Raw genomic sequence first — 19438 nt, 5'->3', positions numbered from 1 at the left:
GTTGAAATCTGTGTGATGAAGTTTGGCATTACCTCAAACCAAGGAATTACTTTGTCATAAAATGTTTAAATAGAAATATAAATTAGGATATATCTAAGCAAAATGCCATAGACCTATTTCCTTCCTAGAGCACTAGAAAAACAGATCTTTCCCTTTTCCCTTTGAAGATATCAATTTATAAATGTTTTCATAAGAACTAGCTAATGGCATCTAACTACAAAATGTTTTCCTGAACTCTCTGACGGAGAGTAGGAAACCCTTACCAAGAGAGGCCACATTCTTATAATTCTCCAGCATGACTTCCCAATGCAGAGCTTTTTGGTGGGGATCTAGCTGAGACCACTCCTCCTCGGAGAAATAAACAGCCACCTCCTCAAAGGACAGCAGAACCTCCTGAAAGGGGAAAAAAATACAGAACAGACCAAGGAAGTACTGAAGGATCTTTCCTATTATTAAGAATTTTATATAGCAAACATAGACATTAAAATAAATGGCTATGCTTAGTGAGGATCTGTGGTTTAGATGACAAAATTGACAGAACAAAAAGCATTTCACTAAAGAAAGGTTTTAGGCAGGTTTTATTAACTTGAATGATTCTGTAGGACTTTCAATATACTCCATATATTAATGGCATGGTATAGAAATGATAACATCTCTATTGATGAGCCATAAAACCTTGGAAAAGACATTTAAGTCAAAAAACCTGAATGGCAATAAGCATCTGGGTCATTCAGGTTAAATAAGCCTTGTTTTCTTCTGGATCAACTGATCTACCAAACAAGCAGCCAACCCTCATCAAAATACTCTTCATTCTGGATCTATGAATCCATCCATCCATAATCAAAAGGACCTCAGTGACTTGAGAGAATCAACTGGCAGGTGGGCCTTGGAAAACTCACCAATCAGTGACACTAACCTTTTCTTGGATAGTGTTCCTGATTGGTGCGTTTTCGAAGGCCCACCTGCCAGTTGATTCTCTCAAGACACTGAAGCCCTTTAAACCCTTCCTGCTTTTAAAGAAGGAAATGTGTCTATAGGGGAAGGGATTCTTTGTAGTGTTTTATGAAATGGCTTCTGTTGTCCTAAGAAGGAGCAATCTTGTTCATTCTCAACACCTTCATGAAAGTGCTGGGAGAGCTCAACCTGGGTTCTGTGTGGTGTGCCATCAATACCCAAAGACTCTGCTCCTTCTCAGATTGCAAGGAAGCTGCTAGTAGTCTGAGCCATTGGCTGGACAGTAAATAAGAAAAGGGAGAATGTTTTCCATTATCTTCAAGACAATTCTTAGCCTATGGAAAGCTGGATTTTTGGCCTCCAAATCCAGGCACAAGTCATTTTCTAAGCTAATAGGGCCTTGGCTAATTGTTCTTTCAGAACACTTTTTACTTGGAGACCTTTCTATATTTCGACTGTCCTGGGATTTGAATCATCTTAACTATTAACCATGTATTTTTCTTATTAATGATTGTAAATGAAGCATTGGAAAAATGGAAATTTGCTAGTTTGAATATTGAAATATTTTTCAGGTTCTTAGCACAAATTCAACTCAAATAATTACAAAAAAGTGGCACCATGTAGGATAGGATGAGGTAGGGTGTGGTAGGGTAGGGTAGGATAGGTTAGAATAGACCTTGGATGTCTTCTATTCCAATCTCCTGTTTAGGCAGAAAACTCTATACTGTCATGTCACCCTGTTCTGACCCCCCTCCGTCCGGTAATGAATACCGACACAGGCTTAGCTGGATGCCACACTTTATTGACAGTACTATAATCTTGTTGGCTGAAAGCCCAAACACGACTCACAGATAAGAACCTTGGCAGCAACCCACACTCCGACAGTCCCCTAATCAGCTTTAATGGTCTTCCCACCAATGGATCAATTGTTTCCTTGACCTTTTTTTAGTTTTTAACATGTTGAAAGAAGCTTTTTTTGTCATAAGCCATAGTTCATTAGCTTTCCTCACTTCATCTTTGCAGGCTTGGGCTATTTGCTGATATTCTGTCTTAGTTATGTTTCCCTTTTTTTAACTTGTCCTTTTTGTCTTTCAATTTATCGAAGTTCTTTATGCAAACATGCTGATTTCTTTTGAGAGCTGTTATTTTTCTTCTTTATTGGTGTTGTGCTAGACTGGGCTTTTATAATCTCACTTTTCAAAATTTCCCAAGCTTCTTGAGTTGTTTTCCTCTTGAACATTCTCATCCATGGAATCATTCCCAAACTATCTCTAGGTTTATTGAAATTAGCTCTTTTAAAGTCCAAGACTTTGTTCTATTGCTTGTGCTTTCATAATGTGGAATTCCAGTATTGCATGATCACTCCCCCACAAGATTCCTGTATCTTCAACACCTTCTATCATTTCATCACTGTTAGTGAGAATTAAAACCAATCTGGTTGACTCCCTTCTCTACTTTTTGGGAAACAAAGTTGTCTGATAGGTTTATCAGGAACCTGTTTGCCTTCCACTTGGTGCAGAGTTTGTCTCCCAGGATGTCAGAGTAGTTAAAATCCACCATTACTATTGCGATGTGCTTCCTACATACCTTAGTTAACTGACTAGCAAAAAGTTCATCTATTTACTCTGGTTGGGTGGCCTATAGCAATGTTATTTCCCCCCCTCCCCTATTAACCCAAATGCATTAAAGGCAATTTTCAGCATTGTTGTGCTCTATTTCAGTAGAGAAATATTTTTATATATAGTGCAACTCTACCATTTCTTTCATTTGGTCTATTTTTTAAAAAATAATTTAAATCCCTCCAGCTGTAGGTTTCATTTGTAGGTTTCATCCCACCAACTTTCCGTAATGGCAACAATATCATATTTGCCCTCATTTACTTAAATTTCTAATTCACACTGTTTATCCCTCAATCTCTGTGCACTGGTGTACAAATTTGCATCCATTTTGACTGACCCTGTGTTTACTGTCTACATAACCTGTGTTGTGTCTGACTTCCCTACTTTCTTACCACCTTTTTGATTGCAGATTGTATGGCACTCACTATTAAAACATCACCACCAGATGGATTTGTAACTGGCTGACCAACCGCACTCAACGTGTAGTCTTGAATGGAACTGCATCTTCATGGAGGGAAGTATGCACTGGAGTACCCCAAGGCTCTGTTTTGGGCCCAGTACTCTTCAACATCTTCATCAATGATTTGGATGAGGGAATAAATGGGGAACTCATCAAATTTGTAGATGACACCCAACTGGGAGGAATAGCCAACACTCCAGAAGATAGGCTAAAGATACAGAAGGATCTTGGCAAACTTGAACATTGGGCACTATCTAATAAAATGAAATTCAATGGTGAAAAGAGTAAGGTTCTACATTTAGGCAACAAAAATGAAATGCACAGGTGGTACCTTGCTCAACAGTAGTAACTGTGAAAGGGATCTTGGAGTCCTAGTGGACAACCATTTAAATATGAGCCAGCAGTGTGCAGCAGCTGCCAAAAAAGCCAACACAGTTCTAGGCTGCATAAACAGAGGGATAGAATCAAGATCACGTGAAGTGTTAATACCACTTTATAATGCCTTGATAAGGCCACACTTGGAATACTGCATTCAGTTTTGGTCGCCACGATGTAGAAAAGAAGTGGAGACTCTAGAAAGAGTGCAGAGAAGAGCAACAAAGATGTTTAGGGGACTGGAGACTAAAACCTATGAAGGTTGCAGGAACTGGGTACGTCTAGTTTAATAGAAAGGAGGACCAGGGGAGACATGATAGCAATGTTCCAATATCTCAGGGGTTGCCACAAAGAAGAGGGAATCAAACTATTCTCCAAGGCACCTGAGGGTAAAACAAGAAGCAATGGGTGGAAACTAATCAAGGAGAGAAGCAACTTAGAACTGAGGAGAAATTTCCTGACAGTTAGAACAATTAACCACTGGAGCAGCTTGCCTCCAGAAGTTGTGAATGCCCCAACACTGGAAGTCTTTAAGAAGATGTTGGATAGCCATTTGTCTTGAATGGTATAGGGCAGCGATGGCGAACCTTTTTTGGCTCGCATGCCATAAGTGTGGGGAGCACAGGGGGGTCGTGTGCGGGCGTGACGCACCCATAATGCAATGCATGACCCCCCAGTGCACATGCACGCACTACAGCCACTCCCCCCCATTTTTACATTTTTTTTGTAAATGGCTTTTAAAAGGGTGAGCTCAACTGGCAAACGCATGCCATAGGTTCGCCATCACTGGTATAGGGTTTCCTGCCTAGGCAGGGGATTGGACTAGAAGACCTCCAAGGTCCCTTCCAACTCTGCTATTGTATTGTATTGTATTGTATTAAATGCTTGATTTTGTTTGACAGCAAGGTTGATATTCTTACCCACACAAACATCTATGTTATATGCACTGATAACCTTATTAATTTTAGATTGCTGGAGACAGAAATGTTCTGTATCAATCAATAATCTGTCCCCACTGTTTAGTTTAAATGTTTATCCAGAGAATCTGTGAATTTAATGCCAAGTAATCCATTTGTTTGATGGACGCAAACCATCTCTTTTGTACAGTTTTTCATAGGACAAGCTGCAGGAATCATGACTAACATAAAGAATTATGTAAAACATTATTTATTGAAAAGTTGGGAGAATAATTAGCAAAAGGAGTGCTAATTAAAGTGCTAGTCTTTACAAAAATCCTAAAAAGAATCTCCAACCAAAAGAATAGGGGAAAATGGCAGAAGACAGTACAGGTAGTCCTCAAGTTACAATAGTTTTTAGTGATTTAAAATGACAGTGACAAAAATGACTGATGCCCATTTTTCAAACCTACAACTGTTCCAGCATCCCCATGGCCACATGACAGTTGCAGGGTCCCAGGGTCATGTGATCACCTTTTGTGAACCTCTGACAAGTAAAGTCCTTAACAACCATATTTCTAACTTCAGTGATTCACTTAACACCTGTGGCAAGAAAGGTCGTAAAATGGGGCAAAGTTCACTTAACAAATGTGTCATTTAACAACAAAAATTGTAGCCTCAATTGTGGTCCTAAGTCAAGGACTACCTCTAATATGTACAACGGCTGATTTCCTGAGGGAAAAAATAGAAATCTAGTAAATCAAAGTTCTTCTCATACCTGAGTTGGAGATTCAATCACGGTTTCCGCTTCCTCTAAACAAAAAGTCAACTTCCTTCTACGCTTCCCTGTGAGAGAGACAGAATTTCAAAAGGCATAATTAATAAAATGGGAGGAAGTATGCTATAGAAGAGAGGACACAGAAAGAAGATGAGAAATTTAGGATTGATCAAAGGAGTAGAAAGACCTTATATTACCTCCTGAGGTGTCCTGAATTGGATCTTTCTGAGGGATCCCCCTCAAAGACAGTTCTTGAGGGAGATTTGACAAATGCCTCTTTGTCTCAGAATCTCTGATCTCCATTGCGAAGGACTTGAAACAGGATCCAGGAAAAAAAGAATTAATGGACATTACACATCATGAAGTGGTGTGTATCTCTACTTAAACACTTGATAAACTGCCAAAGATTTTTCAAATCTCAAAGGAATTTCAAATACATGTTTGAAATGTAAATGTAAAAAAGGAACTTTTTACCAAACCTGCTGGGCTTGTGACAAAGCAAAGAAATACGGGGTAAGATTTATATTTTACTGCCGAAGATTCTCAAAGTGGGCATGAAAATCAAACCAGAGACTTTTCTTTTAGGTTTAATAGACAAAGAGATGGAAAAACAATCTCGAACATTGCTGTTATATATGTTGAGAGCAGCAAGGATGCTCTTTGCAAAGAGGACGGATATTTTAATAGCCACAATGGAAAAGTCGTTGGGAAAACTGATGGAAGAGATGGAAAAATTAACTGCTTTAGTTAAAGAAAAGACCAAGCCAACTTGCTTCCACTTTGGAACCACCGCTGGATTTTGTTCTTTAGATCGAAAAAAATGAAACTTTGATCGGGTTTTGCTGATTACATAAGTTTGTTGTTATACAGAATTAACTAGTACATATTAAGTATGTAAATGTAAAACATTGAACCTGGAATGTTACCATTTTATTCGACTGTGCTAAAAAGATTCAGATTTTCAATGATTTTTCTTTTTTCCCCTTTACCCTACTCTTCTTTCCCTTCCCTTCCCCCCTTTCCTACTATTTTCATTTTCTTGCATTTCATATCTCAATAAACTTAATGAACCTACAAAAAATTGATACAAAAATTTGATCATATTATTATATTCAGGCCGAAGAAAAAGTCCTCTCACCTGCAACTCAACCTGCTCCCTCTTCTCCTCCTCCGCCTGGCTCAGGAGGAAGCCTTCCACCAGGGCCACCGCCTGGGAGCTGGTCTCTGCTCCACACTCCCGCACCCAGCTCTCCATCTGCAGGGGCAGAAGGGCCAGGAACTGCTCCAGAACAACCAGGTCCAGCATCTGTGCTTTTGTGTGCTTTTCTGGTCCCAACCATCGACTACAAAAGTAGTGGAGGTGACTACAAAGTCCTCGGGGACCCTCATCCTCCTGATATTGGGCGCTCCTGAAATTCAAAGCCTGAATTTGTGAAATGATAGCTCCTTCTTCCTGCATCTTCTGCCCAGTTCTTGCCCAGATCTCCCCACGGGTTCCAGACTGGGCACCGGAAGGGTCTTTTCCAGTTCCCCCACTTGCTAAAGGAAGGCCAGCCATTCTCTCTCTGTCCTGTAACACAATTCCAAATGGGTGTAATGAAACCAGTGTATCTCCAAATGCTTTTTCATTCCTAGCAATGTTCATTTAGCCATGGGAATACCAGGACAAGCCATTAAGCCTTCTTTGCCAAAGAGATCATTTTTTCTCTACATGAAGATCAACAAATGGACTCCATTTTGCAATTTTCTTATAGAAGAAAGAATAAATCTAAGGTAGTAGATTGGACCATTTATCGACACTTATCCCCATAGAAGGAAGCATTTTTCTGACCTGTAAAGTGGCAACTTTCAGCAAGAAGATTCAGTGCATGTGGCATTTTGGATAATTTAAATTTCTTTTTACTCAAAGGGAAAGACTTGCTTTTTAAAAATATAGCTCTACATTTACCTTTAAGCAGGGTTCACACACCATACAACATACAAAAACCCAGAAAAAGTTCACAAAGCATGAAAATTCAGTTCACAAAAAATGAGGTGCCAATCCTTTGACCCTGCTCCATTTCTCTTTCTTCCTTCACACAGGTGGGCAGGGTCACACAATGTGTCCTAAGCACAAACAGGTCAATCAAATCCAGGGGTTCCGTTCCTATGAAATATAAAGAATTAAATGCACACAGCTTAACACGATGACGTGGTTCACTACCTTCCTCAAACAAATTAAGCTGCAAAAGGCTCCAAGCCGAGTTTAGTGTCATCCAGCACAGAGTGAGAATGTAGTTATCACCTTTTGCATCTCTTCCTTTCAAAGTTGTTTTTGCTTCCTGCTTGAGTTTTGCCATACGAGCTCCCCCTCTCCCCTAGCCAGGAGCTATTCCCACGAAATGGGGCGCTAAGGACGATCCCTTTCCTTTCTAGGATCTGGAATCCTTCCTGGGGGCAGCATGCATCTTCTGGAGCTCTGCTTTGCTACGATCATGGAAAAGGGCGGCAGAGAAACATGGGATCTGGGAGTCTCCCGCTCCTAAGATTGACTTGGTAGATATATGCACATGCACAGACACAGACACAGACACACACACACACACACACACCCTTACCCTTGCCACCTTTCCTTCAAAACTTCCTTGCAGCCTTTTTAACGGCCTGCGAAGCTTAAAGGGTTAAAGAGAGAGAGTCCAGCATCCTAGAAAGGCAAGACGTAGTGACGTCACTACCTTCCCAACCTGCAACAGCGGCTCAACGCAGATCCTTTCTCTTTGCAGAGGGAGCCCCGGATGGATTTTCTATGCAGGGAAGAAGGTGTTCATGGAAAAAGGAGAGATGGTGCATTTCCCATGGGGGCCAGGAGGGGGCTCTCTTCAGAAACCTAGGAAGCCTTCTCAATCTGCTTTGGCCAATGTTATAATTTAGTAAACAATTTTCTATTTAAAGTACTGTTATTAAAGTAATAACAATCTCACTTAAATTTTTGTTGCTCAGGAACAAAAAAAAAAGAGCAAATTCAAACAAGGGGTAAAAATGAAAGGTAGTATTTAAACTAGCTTGACTTTCTGAAAGAAAGGCATAATACAAATAATTTCCTCCTCTTACTTTACTTGGAATTTTAACCTATTTCAGCTCTGCCATAGGAAGGGTCAACTTCTTTCTACTCTTCCTTGTGAGGGAGACCCAATTTTAAAATGCATAATTTGTAAAGTAGGAAGAATTGTTCTATAGAACACAGAGATGAAATAGTTGGGATCTCTATGGGGAATAGAAGGACCTTATATTACCCCCTGAATTGTCCTTACCTGGATATTCCTGGGGGAAAAAACCTACTCATAAAAGCAGTTCCTGGGGGAGATTTGGTGGAAGCTTCCTTCAGTGGTGGGTTTCCAATTTTTTTACTACCTGTTTGCTCGTGTGCACGAATGTGATCACGCACGCTTCTGCCCATGCGCAAAAATGTACTGGTGGGTGGGCGGAGCCTTCTGCCGCCACTACTACTGGTTCGCTTGATCCGGGACAAACCAGGAGCAACCCACCTCTGGCTTCCTTCCCTCAGGATCTCTGATCTCCATAGAGAAGGATTTGAAATGGTAGACAGAAGAAAAGAAGAAGAAGAAATGGACATCATACACCTCATCTCATGCTCCTTCTCAAATTTGCAGATGACACTAAGCTGGCAGGAGCAGCCAACGCCCCAGAAGACCAGTTCATGATCCAAAAGATCTTGGCAGGCTTGAACAATGGGCCCCATGCAACGAAGTGAAATTTAATGTGGAGAAAAGCAAGGTCTTACACCTGGGCAGGAAAAACCAAAAGTACAAGTACAGATTAGGTGAAGCCTGGTTCAAAAACAATAACTGTGAGAGGGACCCTGGTGTTTCAGTGGACGATCAGTTAAACGTGAGTCAGCAGTGTGTGGCAGCAGCCAAAAAAGCTAATACAATCCTTGGTTGCGTAAACAGGCATAGAATCAAAATGATGTGATGTATTAGTATCACATTCTAAAGCCTTAGAAAGGCCACAACTGGAATACTGCAGCCAGTTTTTATCACCACATTACAAAAAAGATGTTGAGCCTTTAGAAAAAGTGCAAAAAAGAGCAACTAAAATGATTAAATGCCTGGAGACTAAAACACATGAAGGATTTGGCTTTGACTAGTGTTGAGAAAAAGGACTAGGAGGGATGTGATAGCAGCATTCCAGTATTTGAGAGGCTGCCACAATGAGGAGGGGGTCAATTTATTTTGCAAAGCACCAGAGTGCAGGACAAGAAACAATGGATGGAAAGTAAACAAGGAGAGAAGCAACCTGGTATTAAGGAGAAACTTCCTAATAATGGGGACATTTAACCAATGGAAAAGCCTGCCTTCAGAAGTGGTGGGTGCATCTGCTTCATCACTGAATGTTTTTAAGAAGAGTCTGGACAGTCACTTGTCTGTAATGGTATAAGATCTTCTGCTTGAACAGAGGATTAGACGAGGTCCATTTTAGCTGCATTTTGATTGACGGATGGATGCTTAAACTCCCACATTTTTCTAGTTTACGAAGAAGCAGGTTGTGATCTACTTTGTCGAATGCCTTGCTAAAGTCTACGTCCAGAGCATTAGGCTGGTCTTCTAATTTAGTCACTTTGTTAAAGAATGAAATAAGATTGGGTTGGCATGATGTTTTTAACAACCCTTTGTTAGCTACTAGTTTTAAGTTCATTTGTGTATAGATCTTCCCAGATATTGGTGTTAGACTGATTGGTCCGTAATTTCTTGGGTCTGTTCCCCTCCCACTTTTTTGGGGAGATGGGAACCACATCGGCTCTTTTCCAATCCTCTAGCAGTTCTCCAGTGCTCCAGATTTTTTAAAGATATGGTACAATTGTTCTGAGATAACATCTGCTCGCTCCTTCAGAACTCTGAGGTGAAATCCATGAGGTCCTGGTGATTTATACCGGTGTAGGAAGTTATCACCCAGCCTCCTCCCAGAAAAATGAAATATCCTAGGACAGTGATGGCGAACCTATGGCATGCGTGCCACAGGTGGCATGCAGAGCCATTTGTCAGGGCACGCAAGGCGCTGCCTGGTCAGCTGGGCAGAGTGCATGCGCGCGCTGGCCAGCTGAGTTCACTCTTTTTATAGCCATTTTTTGCCCTCCTCAGGCTCCAAAGGCTTTATAGGAGTCTGGGCAGGGAGAAAAGAGCCTTCCCCCCCCCCCGCGGAGGCCCTCCAGAGGCTTCATGAGCTTCCCTGAAGCCTCCGGAGTGCAAAAAAACAGCCGTACGGGCAAATCGGACGTTCGGTTCGTTTTGAGCGCTCCGAAGGCTTCAGGGAAGCCTTTTGAAGGTCCCTGAAGTCTTTGGAGCGCTTAAAATGACCCTCCAAGCAAACCGGAAGTGACTTCCGGTTTGCTTGGAGGGTTGTTTTGACTGCTTCAGAGGCTTCAGGGAAGCCTTTTGAAGGTCCCTAAAGCCTTCGGAGTGCTTAAAACGACCCTCCAAGCAAACCGGAAGTGACTTCCGATTTGCTTGGAGGGTCATTTCGGAGGCTTCAGGGAAGCCTCCTGAAGGTTGCTGAAGCCTCCAGAGAGCTTCTGGGGCGGCGGGAGAGGCTGTTTTTGCCCTCCCCGTGCTCCTATAAAGCCACTGGAGCCTGGGGAGGGCGAAAAAAGCAACCAAAAATGGGGGGGATCGTGCGTGTAGTGCACGTATGCGCACTGGGGGGTAGTGCATTGCATTATGTATGTGGCACATCTGCACACGAGTCCCCTGCTCTCCCCCCACTTATGGCACGTGAGCCAAAAAAGTTAGCCATCGCTGACCTAGGAAATATTGAAAAGGCAGAATATTTCTCTGGATGTGAAAAGAAACATATTATAAAGACAGAATAGCTCCCTGTAGCTTCCCACCCCTCCACCCACTTTGTCAATGAACCATTAAACCTTGAGCTAGTTCACTTGACATAATAAAGAGTCTCCCCTTCAGCTCCAGAGTGATGGGATTAAGGCATGATAATATTGGCCTTTTTTACCCAACTCGCCACATGGCATCTGAGAACTCAACCAAACCTGGATTCAAAACGAAGCCTAGAGAGTTGCCCCTGCATGGCCCCATGGGAGTCTGACAACCAATCAGAACACAAGCTCAAGATCAAAGGCCAGAGAGGGCATAAAACCAGGGACTCAGCATCTCAGTCTTTCCTTCTCTTCTTCTTCACCAACATTGAAGCATGTGATCACCTTTTCTGTTCAGGACTCAAGCCATGTGGTCCTGTCCACCATTAAAACCATCTTTCCAAGCAGCCTCCATGTCTCCAGTGTCTTTTTCCCCACTTGGAGCCGAACCCAGAAGGACATTTCTTCCAACACCGGTATCTCTTGGATAGGTTTTCCTCCATTATTTCTTATGCTGCCATTGGTTCTTTGGAGAAAAGATTGACCTCTTCTTATCCGTGGCAGCCCCTCAGTATTGAAAGGCTTCTGTTATGTCATTCCTAATCCTTCTCTTCTTTAGATTAGACCTATCCTGTTCCTGCATCTGCTCTCAAATCCTGAAATATGCCCCCTCCAAATCCTTCCAAATATCTTCACGTTAATACATTTTAAAGCAGCTAAAGAGTTTAATATATGAATATAATACATGACTAGAACATAACCACACCATTGATATTTAATTAATTTTATTTAAATCCAATTTAGACTTCTTCTTAAGAAGAGAGACAATATGCGCCAAATATATTGTTTAAAGTTGATTCTACCCATTTAACCATCACCCCGCACTCTCAAACCAAGTGCACACAGAGAAGCCAGACTCCATTTCCCTCAAAATTTGGAGGAGGCAGAACCCACCTTAACCTGTGGAACATGGTCATCCAAGGACAAACCCAGAGCATCGTTGGTGAGATTTAGATTGATGCATACCAAGATGGAAATGTTTGAGAGAAGAAAATTGCAAAAAATATTTTTTTCTTTTTGACTTTTTTAAAAAAACTGTTCAATAAAATATTTTTTTAAAAAAATAGCTTGTATTTATTTCTTATGTTTAGCAGTAACTTAATACTCTCTGTCTTGTATTTGTTCACATTGTATGTATCCCTATTTTTCCCAGTTTCACCATATCCTGTTCTTTCAATAAAGCATTCAGATCTACACACACGGTCTGTTTTATTGGAGGATAGGTGGGTTTAGCTGCCTGTCGAGCTGCACACAGACTAACGTGCAGTGTGGACAGAACATAATCCCCCCCCCCCCATTCCCTCTTCCTCTCCAACGATCTCTCAAGGCAGAAGTTGGACTTGGAGGAAACTGCTTCCTGCAAACTTTCTCCTTTATTTTATTATTTATTTCTTGGATTTCTAGACCGCCCCCTCTCCCAAAAAGGGACTCGGGGCGGTGTACAGTCAAGTGCAGATAAAAATACTCCTATCCCAAGTCAGCTGTGCCCAGTGATCAGCGTCCAGCCAGCCATGTCGAGCCACTCATGCTCACCTAGTCTTGATGATCTGACTGCGACCACCCAGACATGCCTACCCAGCCATGCCCACCTGGCACTGAGTCATCATAATCTTACATGCAACTGGAGAGCAACCATAATGCTGATGAGGCCCTCAATAAATTGAGCTTGATAAACCTGCTTTAGAGAGATACAAAGCCAAAAGCTCTGTATATTTTCTGATGTCTCTATAACAGCAGTAGTTGCTGTTACTTGCTTAAAAACAATAGATACTAAAACACAATGTCACATTGGATTTGTTATGGGCAAAACTGTGCACGCTGTGCAGTCTGAAACCTATCCCAAGAAATTCACTGTATGCTAAACTAAAGACTTATCCCTAGAGAGAGCTCCCTGAGGAAACCTGACCCGTTTCTCGGTCAAAATGGTCTTTTGGGAGTAGGTGGCTGCCTTAAGGAAGAAAAAGAGAAAAACCCTCCTGGCAATCATCACATTGCTTCTTTGGTTGCGCTGCACTTTCACCATCAAGTCAAACATCAAGGATGACTATGTATAGAAGAAGCTATAAGAACCTCTGGTTTGTGGATAGTTGGAGCTAAAAGAGGTGCCAGTAGGTTCAGGAGGAACACGGCCCTTGCAAGCTCCATTTTCGCTGGCAGAGGGTTTCAGGAGGCTGTCACAGCCAAAACCGGAGCTCAGGAGCCCATTTTCACTGGCAGAGGGCTCAAGCCACAACAGCGATTGACACAAGTGACATCCAGCTGGCCACACCTATCCCAGACCCCTGACATGAAACACAACCCTGATGCGGCCCTCAATGAAATAGAGTTTGACTTTCTGAAAGAAAGAGAGAATACAAATCTAATAAATTTCCTCGTCTTAATGTGAGTTTGAATTTTGCCCACTATTTGAGCTCTACCATATGGATGAGTCAATTTCTTCCTACCCTTCCTTGTTAGGGAGACTTAGCAACAAAAATGTTGGGCTCAATCCAGAACTACCTATAATATGTACATCATCCGATTTCCTGTGGGAAAGGGAGATACAAATCTGGTCAGTGAATGTCCTTTTCAATGCGTTTTCAAGTATAGCAATATTTATCTAGCCAGGGCAATAGGAGAACAAGCCCTTAAGACCTCAACCACACTCATTCCCATTGAAATATTTTCTGAGATGGTAAATGGATGACTTCCACCTAGAATGTTCAGTGTATTTGGCATTTAACAAATAAAGAAAATTCAGTCCACATCAAATGAAATGCCAGTCAACTGACTCATATTTACAGTGCTCCATTTTTCTTTCTTCCTACACTCAGCCATACAAGTTCGCACAACATGCCCTGAACACAAACAGGTCAACAAAATTGAAATTTACTGATTGTTTGACTCCTGCCTATAGTATGTGTATGTATAGTATATATTCTTTTGTAGGTAAGACCACTATTTCTTACAAACATTGTTATCCCCAATTTGGGTCTGAGGCTGGTGCTGAAGCCAATGATGGACGCCAGACACGAGGTGCAGGTTTTCTGATTGCTTTTTATTGGAGTACTCCAAGGAAAAAGGTTCCTAGTCAAAAGGCCAAGAACCAAGAACAAAGGATTAAGAAAGCTTTATACATTTTCGCTAAAGGAGAAGGCGGGACAAGGTGAAATAATAAGAAATATCCTGTAATAAACATTTTAGCAATAATTCTACAATTTGTTCTATTGGTCTATAGGTGTCCCATTCCTAAGCCTTGGCTAATGAATGTTCCAGGGGTTATCTAAGAGACATTTCATTTGCTGCTGGCCATCTCTATTCCTAACTTTTAGCTGAGGTCTGCAAGTTGTCTAATTCTTGTTACTTTTATCAACTTTCTAACTACCCATAATTGCTACAGCTTTACACATGCATATTTCCTGTTGATAAGCATTCTTTGTTCTTGCCAGACAGACAGACACACACACACCAATTACAGTCTTCCTGATTTACTTTCAAGTGTGTGCCATGACCTTGCTTTAGCAGCCAGCCCATCATTCCCCCCCCCCCTGAATCTGAAAATGATTTAATTTTCCAAGATTCACCCAACATCAATATCTGCGTACTGGGAGACCCCGTAGTTTGCTTATAGGTGGAAAGGTAAAACAGACGGCATTGTAATGTACAACAGGTGATTATGAAAACAATGACTATGCCTGCCAGGGTCATTATTAGGTACTTAACCAGTGAAATCAGGGAACCATCCTGTCAGTCAATGCCACTAGTCTTTCCATTCGTCCAAGTGGAGGGACGGTGTTGCAGCTATCTTTGCGATGTGTGTAGTTCAGCTGTGGAATTCCTCTGATTTGTTCAGAATATGCACACAACAGCGTCTAAGTAGTGCACACACATCTTCTTAGGATGCCAATATCATATCTAGAGCCATTCTATTCTGAACTGTCATTGTCTGAATGGCTTCTTGTTCTTTTGCTGCAGCAATAAAAACTCCCCAGTCTCATTAGCCAGGATTTCCTCCACTGCTTGTATATGATACAAAGCATTATTGAGGGACCAGAGCTCACAGAACAAAGTAAGGGGTTGGTATTCTTCAAGTACTTTCGGAATTGTTCAAGATTCTTATGGTTTCCAATCTTTCTTTCAGATGAAGTGGACATAATATAGGTGGGTGTGAAGAACACAGATACATAACAAATCATACGGTCTCATCCCGACAGTTGTTAAATCTATTTGTCTTAATATCTTAGCCTTCACACACAGAGTTGCACCAATCAGCTAGTGGTAATAATTGGCTAACTCCTAATTCTAGTGTGGGTAGCTACAAATACCTTTTGGGGAAATGTTCTAATTGAGAAAACACCTATGGGAGATCACAGTTCTCCCCTCACACAACTATAGTGTCAGCCTCTGTTTTGCTATTTGCTTTTGGCTGCCATTGAAACAGGGAGGGGGGCCTAGTATTTGGGAGGGGAAGTTTTAAGTACAGGAGAGATTGTAAAAAGGGAGTTTTGTTCTCACCATCTACTGCGCATGCTGGAGATAGTGCTTGGTGTTGGTCAAGGCCATCAGTCCTGCACACCAACCTGATGATGCTCCTTGAAGATGGAACTCACATGACACCTCAGGGATTTGCAGATTGGACAGTGGGATGGGGTTACCAGGGGGAGGCGGTTTGGTCACATATTGATATGTATGATTTCGTGCGCTTTTGCCTCAGATCTTGCTTTGCTTAGCTGCTATCTTTTCATAACCAGTAAAAGTACTCTTAATTCTGCAAAATGGAGTTAAGTGGTTTCTTTCTTGGTTGCTGAAGGAGGCTGGCTTGACAGTAAGCAAGATCACACTTTTGCACTCATCCCGGAGCTAACACCTTCTGAAGGGAGTGTAAATAAAACCAAAACCTTCAAAGGAATGTCCTACCCAGGCAGAGACCAGGATGACAACATGGGGGCAGCGCACCCTCGTGTCCCTTGGAGACAGAGTGGATGGTGGATCTGAACTTGGAGGAACGATCCGTTCACCCCAGGTGGTCGTTGGGAGTGGGACAGAAGTATGACCCTGAGGAAATTCCGGCTGGAGTTACCACAAGGTGACATCGGCGGCCGGCAGCTGCTTGGCAGGACACCGATGAGGAGAACCTTATGATGTCCCAGGCTATGAAACTCTTTCAAGAGGCTTGGGAGAGGCGACGTTTACGCGAGAGTGGTCCCAAAAGAGAAGGTGATCTCCCAGACCTAGAGGAGAGAACTGCAGAAGCCCTGTTCCACCCAAGGGGGGCCCTGGGGGCAGACAGTGGAGCTCATAAGGATGAGGAAGCCCTGGAAGCAGCAGCAGCAGACACAAGAGCCCTTCCAAGAGGAGGAGGGGCCACCCGCAGACGCTGGATGGCAAAATTTCCTCCGCTTGGTGAAATTTGGAGGCGATCCAAAGGAAATTGAAGGAAGCAGCGGCGGTATGGTGAGGTGCTTCCTTTCTCCATTCCTTTTTTGTTGAATTGATGGACTTTTCAGCAAGGTTATAAGTTAAACTTTCGGAGCTTCATTGGAGGTGCGGTTAGAGGGGGGGGATTTCCCCCCCCCCTTGGACAAGCGGCTTGAAAAAATTCTGCTTTTGCCCCTAGGAGGAAGGAGGAGGGGGGAGAGCCAACTAATGATGCCTCACCCCTGTAAAAGTGATTTTCACTGGACTTAGTTTTATGATTTGTTGATGACCTGAGAACTTTGTGAACTTTTGAAACTTTATTATGCCTCTGAGCCCAAAGCTGGCAGGGCAAGATGGCACACTTCCGTTGTCTTCATGAACTGTGAAACCTGACTCCACCTTTAAAACTCAGGCTTCCGGTCTTTGTCTCCGTACTACCCAGAAGAATCTCTTGTGGATTGCTATTTCCTGAACCTTCTGGAGAGGAAACCTTTTCTTAATGCTAGATTGACCAAATAAACTCTCACTTGTTTGGATTTTCTGCCTCCTGGACTCATCTGCCTGCTCTACTTCTCCAGCTGTCCAGTCTCTACACTGACTGATCTCTCTGTTTTATAAACTATGTCTCCAAAAAGACCACCACCTGGAAAACCTGGCTTTGCTACTTCTGCACCGACATCTGCAACATCCAGCCCTGCCACACAGTCAAAGATTACAGAAATGATGCAACCTAAGAGTACAGAGTTGGATTTGCTGCAAATGCTTCAACAACTCATACAGGGCCAGGAAGAAATTAAGAAACAACTAAAAGAAATGAAGGAAGAAATTAAAGAGAATCAAGTTCAAATTTATAAGAACTCACAGAGACTGGACCTTGTGGAGGGTGGGGTGGCGGAGGTGAGGGGGGGTGGAAGTTCTACAGAAGAGTAACAAAGAACTTGATACTCAACAAATGAAAACAGAGTTTGAGAGAATGTCCTTTTATCTTAGATTTCAAAATGTTATAGAAGCAGATGGGGAAAATATAAGGGACATTATGACCAACATCTTAGCTGAATACATACACAAAGACAAACAACAGATGGAGTGGGAGATAGACTTGGCCTATAGAGTGAATTCAGCATATGCCAGGATACACAATGTACCCAGGGAGGTTCATATTAAATTCCTTAGGAAAAGCACAAGAGACGCAATTCTGGGTGTACAAAGGGGGCAAACATTGACATACCACGATAGGGAGATAACCATCTTGAAGCAGATCCCAAAAAAAATTAGGGAGAAAAGGAAAAGTTATTCGCAATTGGCGAATAAATTATACCAGAAAGGGGTGTGGTTTAGATGGTTGATGCCTGAAGGGATGTTGATATTCTGGGAGGAGACAAGAATTAGAATTAATACACCCATAGAGGCTCAGGCCTTTATGGAAAAAAATAAAGCAAACCTAGAAAAAACAGAAGACTCTACAACGGTTATATAGGACACGGGAGGGGCCGGAGCTCTGCCAGCGGGGGGGGGGGGGGGGAAGGGGCAATACCAAGAAAGCTCAGATCACAAAAATGAATAAGAAAACCACATTGCTATAAACATACCAAAAGTAATAGTGAAATTTATTTAGAAAATATGTTATATAAGTTGATTGAAAACCTTTATTTCTATATGCTGATTTTACATGATTATGTATTAATGTTTTATACCTAGATGTATACTATGAGTTTGGAGGGAGGGGGCGTCTGCCATACTTGCAACTGCCAAAATTTGTATATTATTCCACATACCCTTTTCCTAGTAAATGTTTAAAAAAAAAAAAAAGGAACTAAGATTTTTCCTGGTCCAAGTCTGGAATTTCATGCAACAGTTCGGAGAGGATCTCCCCACAGAAGAAGCCAAGGTAAGAGTTGTTACCATGGCGCTGGAGAACAAGGCAGCGGCATGGATGGTTGCTCTGCATAACGATGATTTCCCCCTGCTGAGAGACTATAATAGGTTTATGGCTGCCCTGAGGAAATGCTTTGATGACCCACGCATGGAGCGGAAGACCAGAACCAGAATGAAAACCCTTACCCAGGGGAAGAACCCAGTGGCTGATTACATACAAGAGCTTTGCGAATTGTCCGTTTGCGGAGTTGGTCGGAAGAAGCTTTAATGGATGGTTTTATGCATGGCTTAACCAAAGATATATATACCAGATGTCAACGCCTAAAGCGTTTCCATGACTACTATCAACTTGAGAAGGGGGGGGGAATGCCATGCATATTTTTGGCCAAAGTCTCATATTTCTGTACTGGGATGTGAATGCGCATGTCCAGAACCCTGCCATAATGTCCTATTGGAGAATGTGATTGATGACCTCAGCCAGAGGGGAGGGGGCACAGGGGTGCCATTAAGTGTGATTTAGTTTCAGCTACACAGAAGTACATGCCAAGATGTTAGTCCTAATAAATGAATGGGTTTTTTTTTGAACCTCGGAGTCTCGGGGCTCGTAAATTAATTAGGGCAACTCTTGGAAACTTCATAGATAGCTGAAACTGACTTTTAAAATATATTTTTTCCGGGTTTCCTGAAGCCCGGGCTCTCCGAGTACTCCCCCCCAATGTTTGGGTTGCTTGGAGGGAAAATCAGGAAGACAGGAGATTGATTGCAGCTGGAGGTATGCGACAAAGCCAAACAGGGATGCCTTTCTCAGAAGCAGAAGCAAGAGAAGATAAGTACTGGTGGAAATTCCCTTGCCCTAGTCCAAAGCCCCAGATGGAATCCCGAGGGAGTGCAAAAGATCAACAAAGGGAGGATTTTTACTGAGCCACCCTTGCCGATGAGGGACCATTATGCTGCCTAAAAGAGAGGGGAGGGACATCTGATCTTGTTGAAGGGAAGAGATGAAGACTGGATCGCAGCCCCCCTCCCCCTCCCGATAGAAGGAGAAGGAGCCCAGAATGTCAACCAGTGCCTCTCCCATGCAGCAGGCAGGCTGCCAAGAGCAGGCAACCCCCTCCCTCTCTCCAAACTAGGAGTGAAGGAGAAAACCAGCCATAC

General features: G+C 42.5%; 1 protein-coding gene across 1 annotated transcript in view; it reads right to left on the bottom strand.

Moving 5' to 3' along the window:
• Positions 1-19438, bottom strand: part of LOC309383413 (uncharacterized protein) — a 59817-nt gene that overhangs the window by 4098 nt on the left and 36281 nt on the right. The window contains exon 5 of the mRNA XM_081935939.1: positions 264-393. Coding sequence (XP_081792065.1) covers positions 264-393 — 130 coding nt within the window. The remainder of the gene's footprint in view (positions 1-263; positions 394-19438) is intronic.

Source organism: Natrix helvetica, assembly GCF_964273705.1.
Source record: "Natrix helvetica genome assembly, chromosome: 1".
Lineage (NCBI taxonomy): Eukaryota > Metazoa > Chordata > Lepidosauria > Squamata > Natricidae > Natrix > Natrix helvetica.
This window is presented reverse-complemented; position numbering and strand designations above follow the sequence as displayed.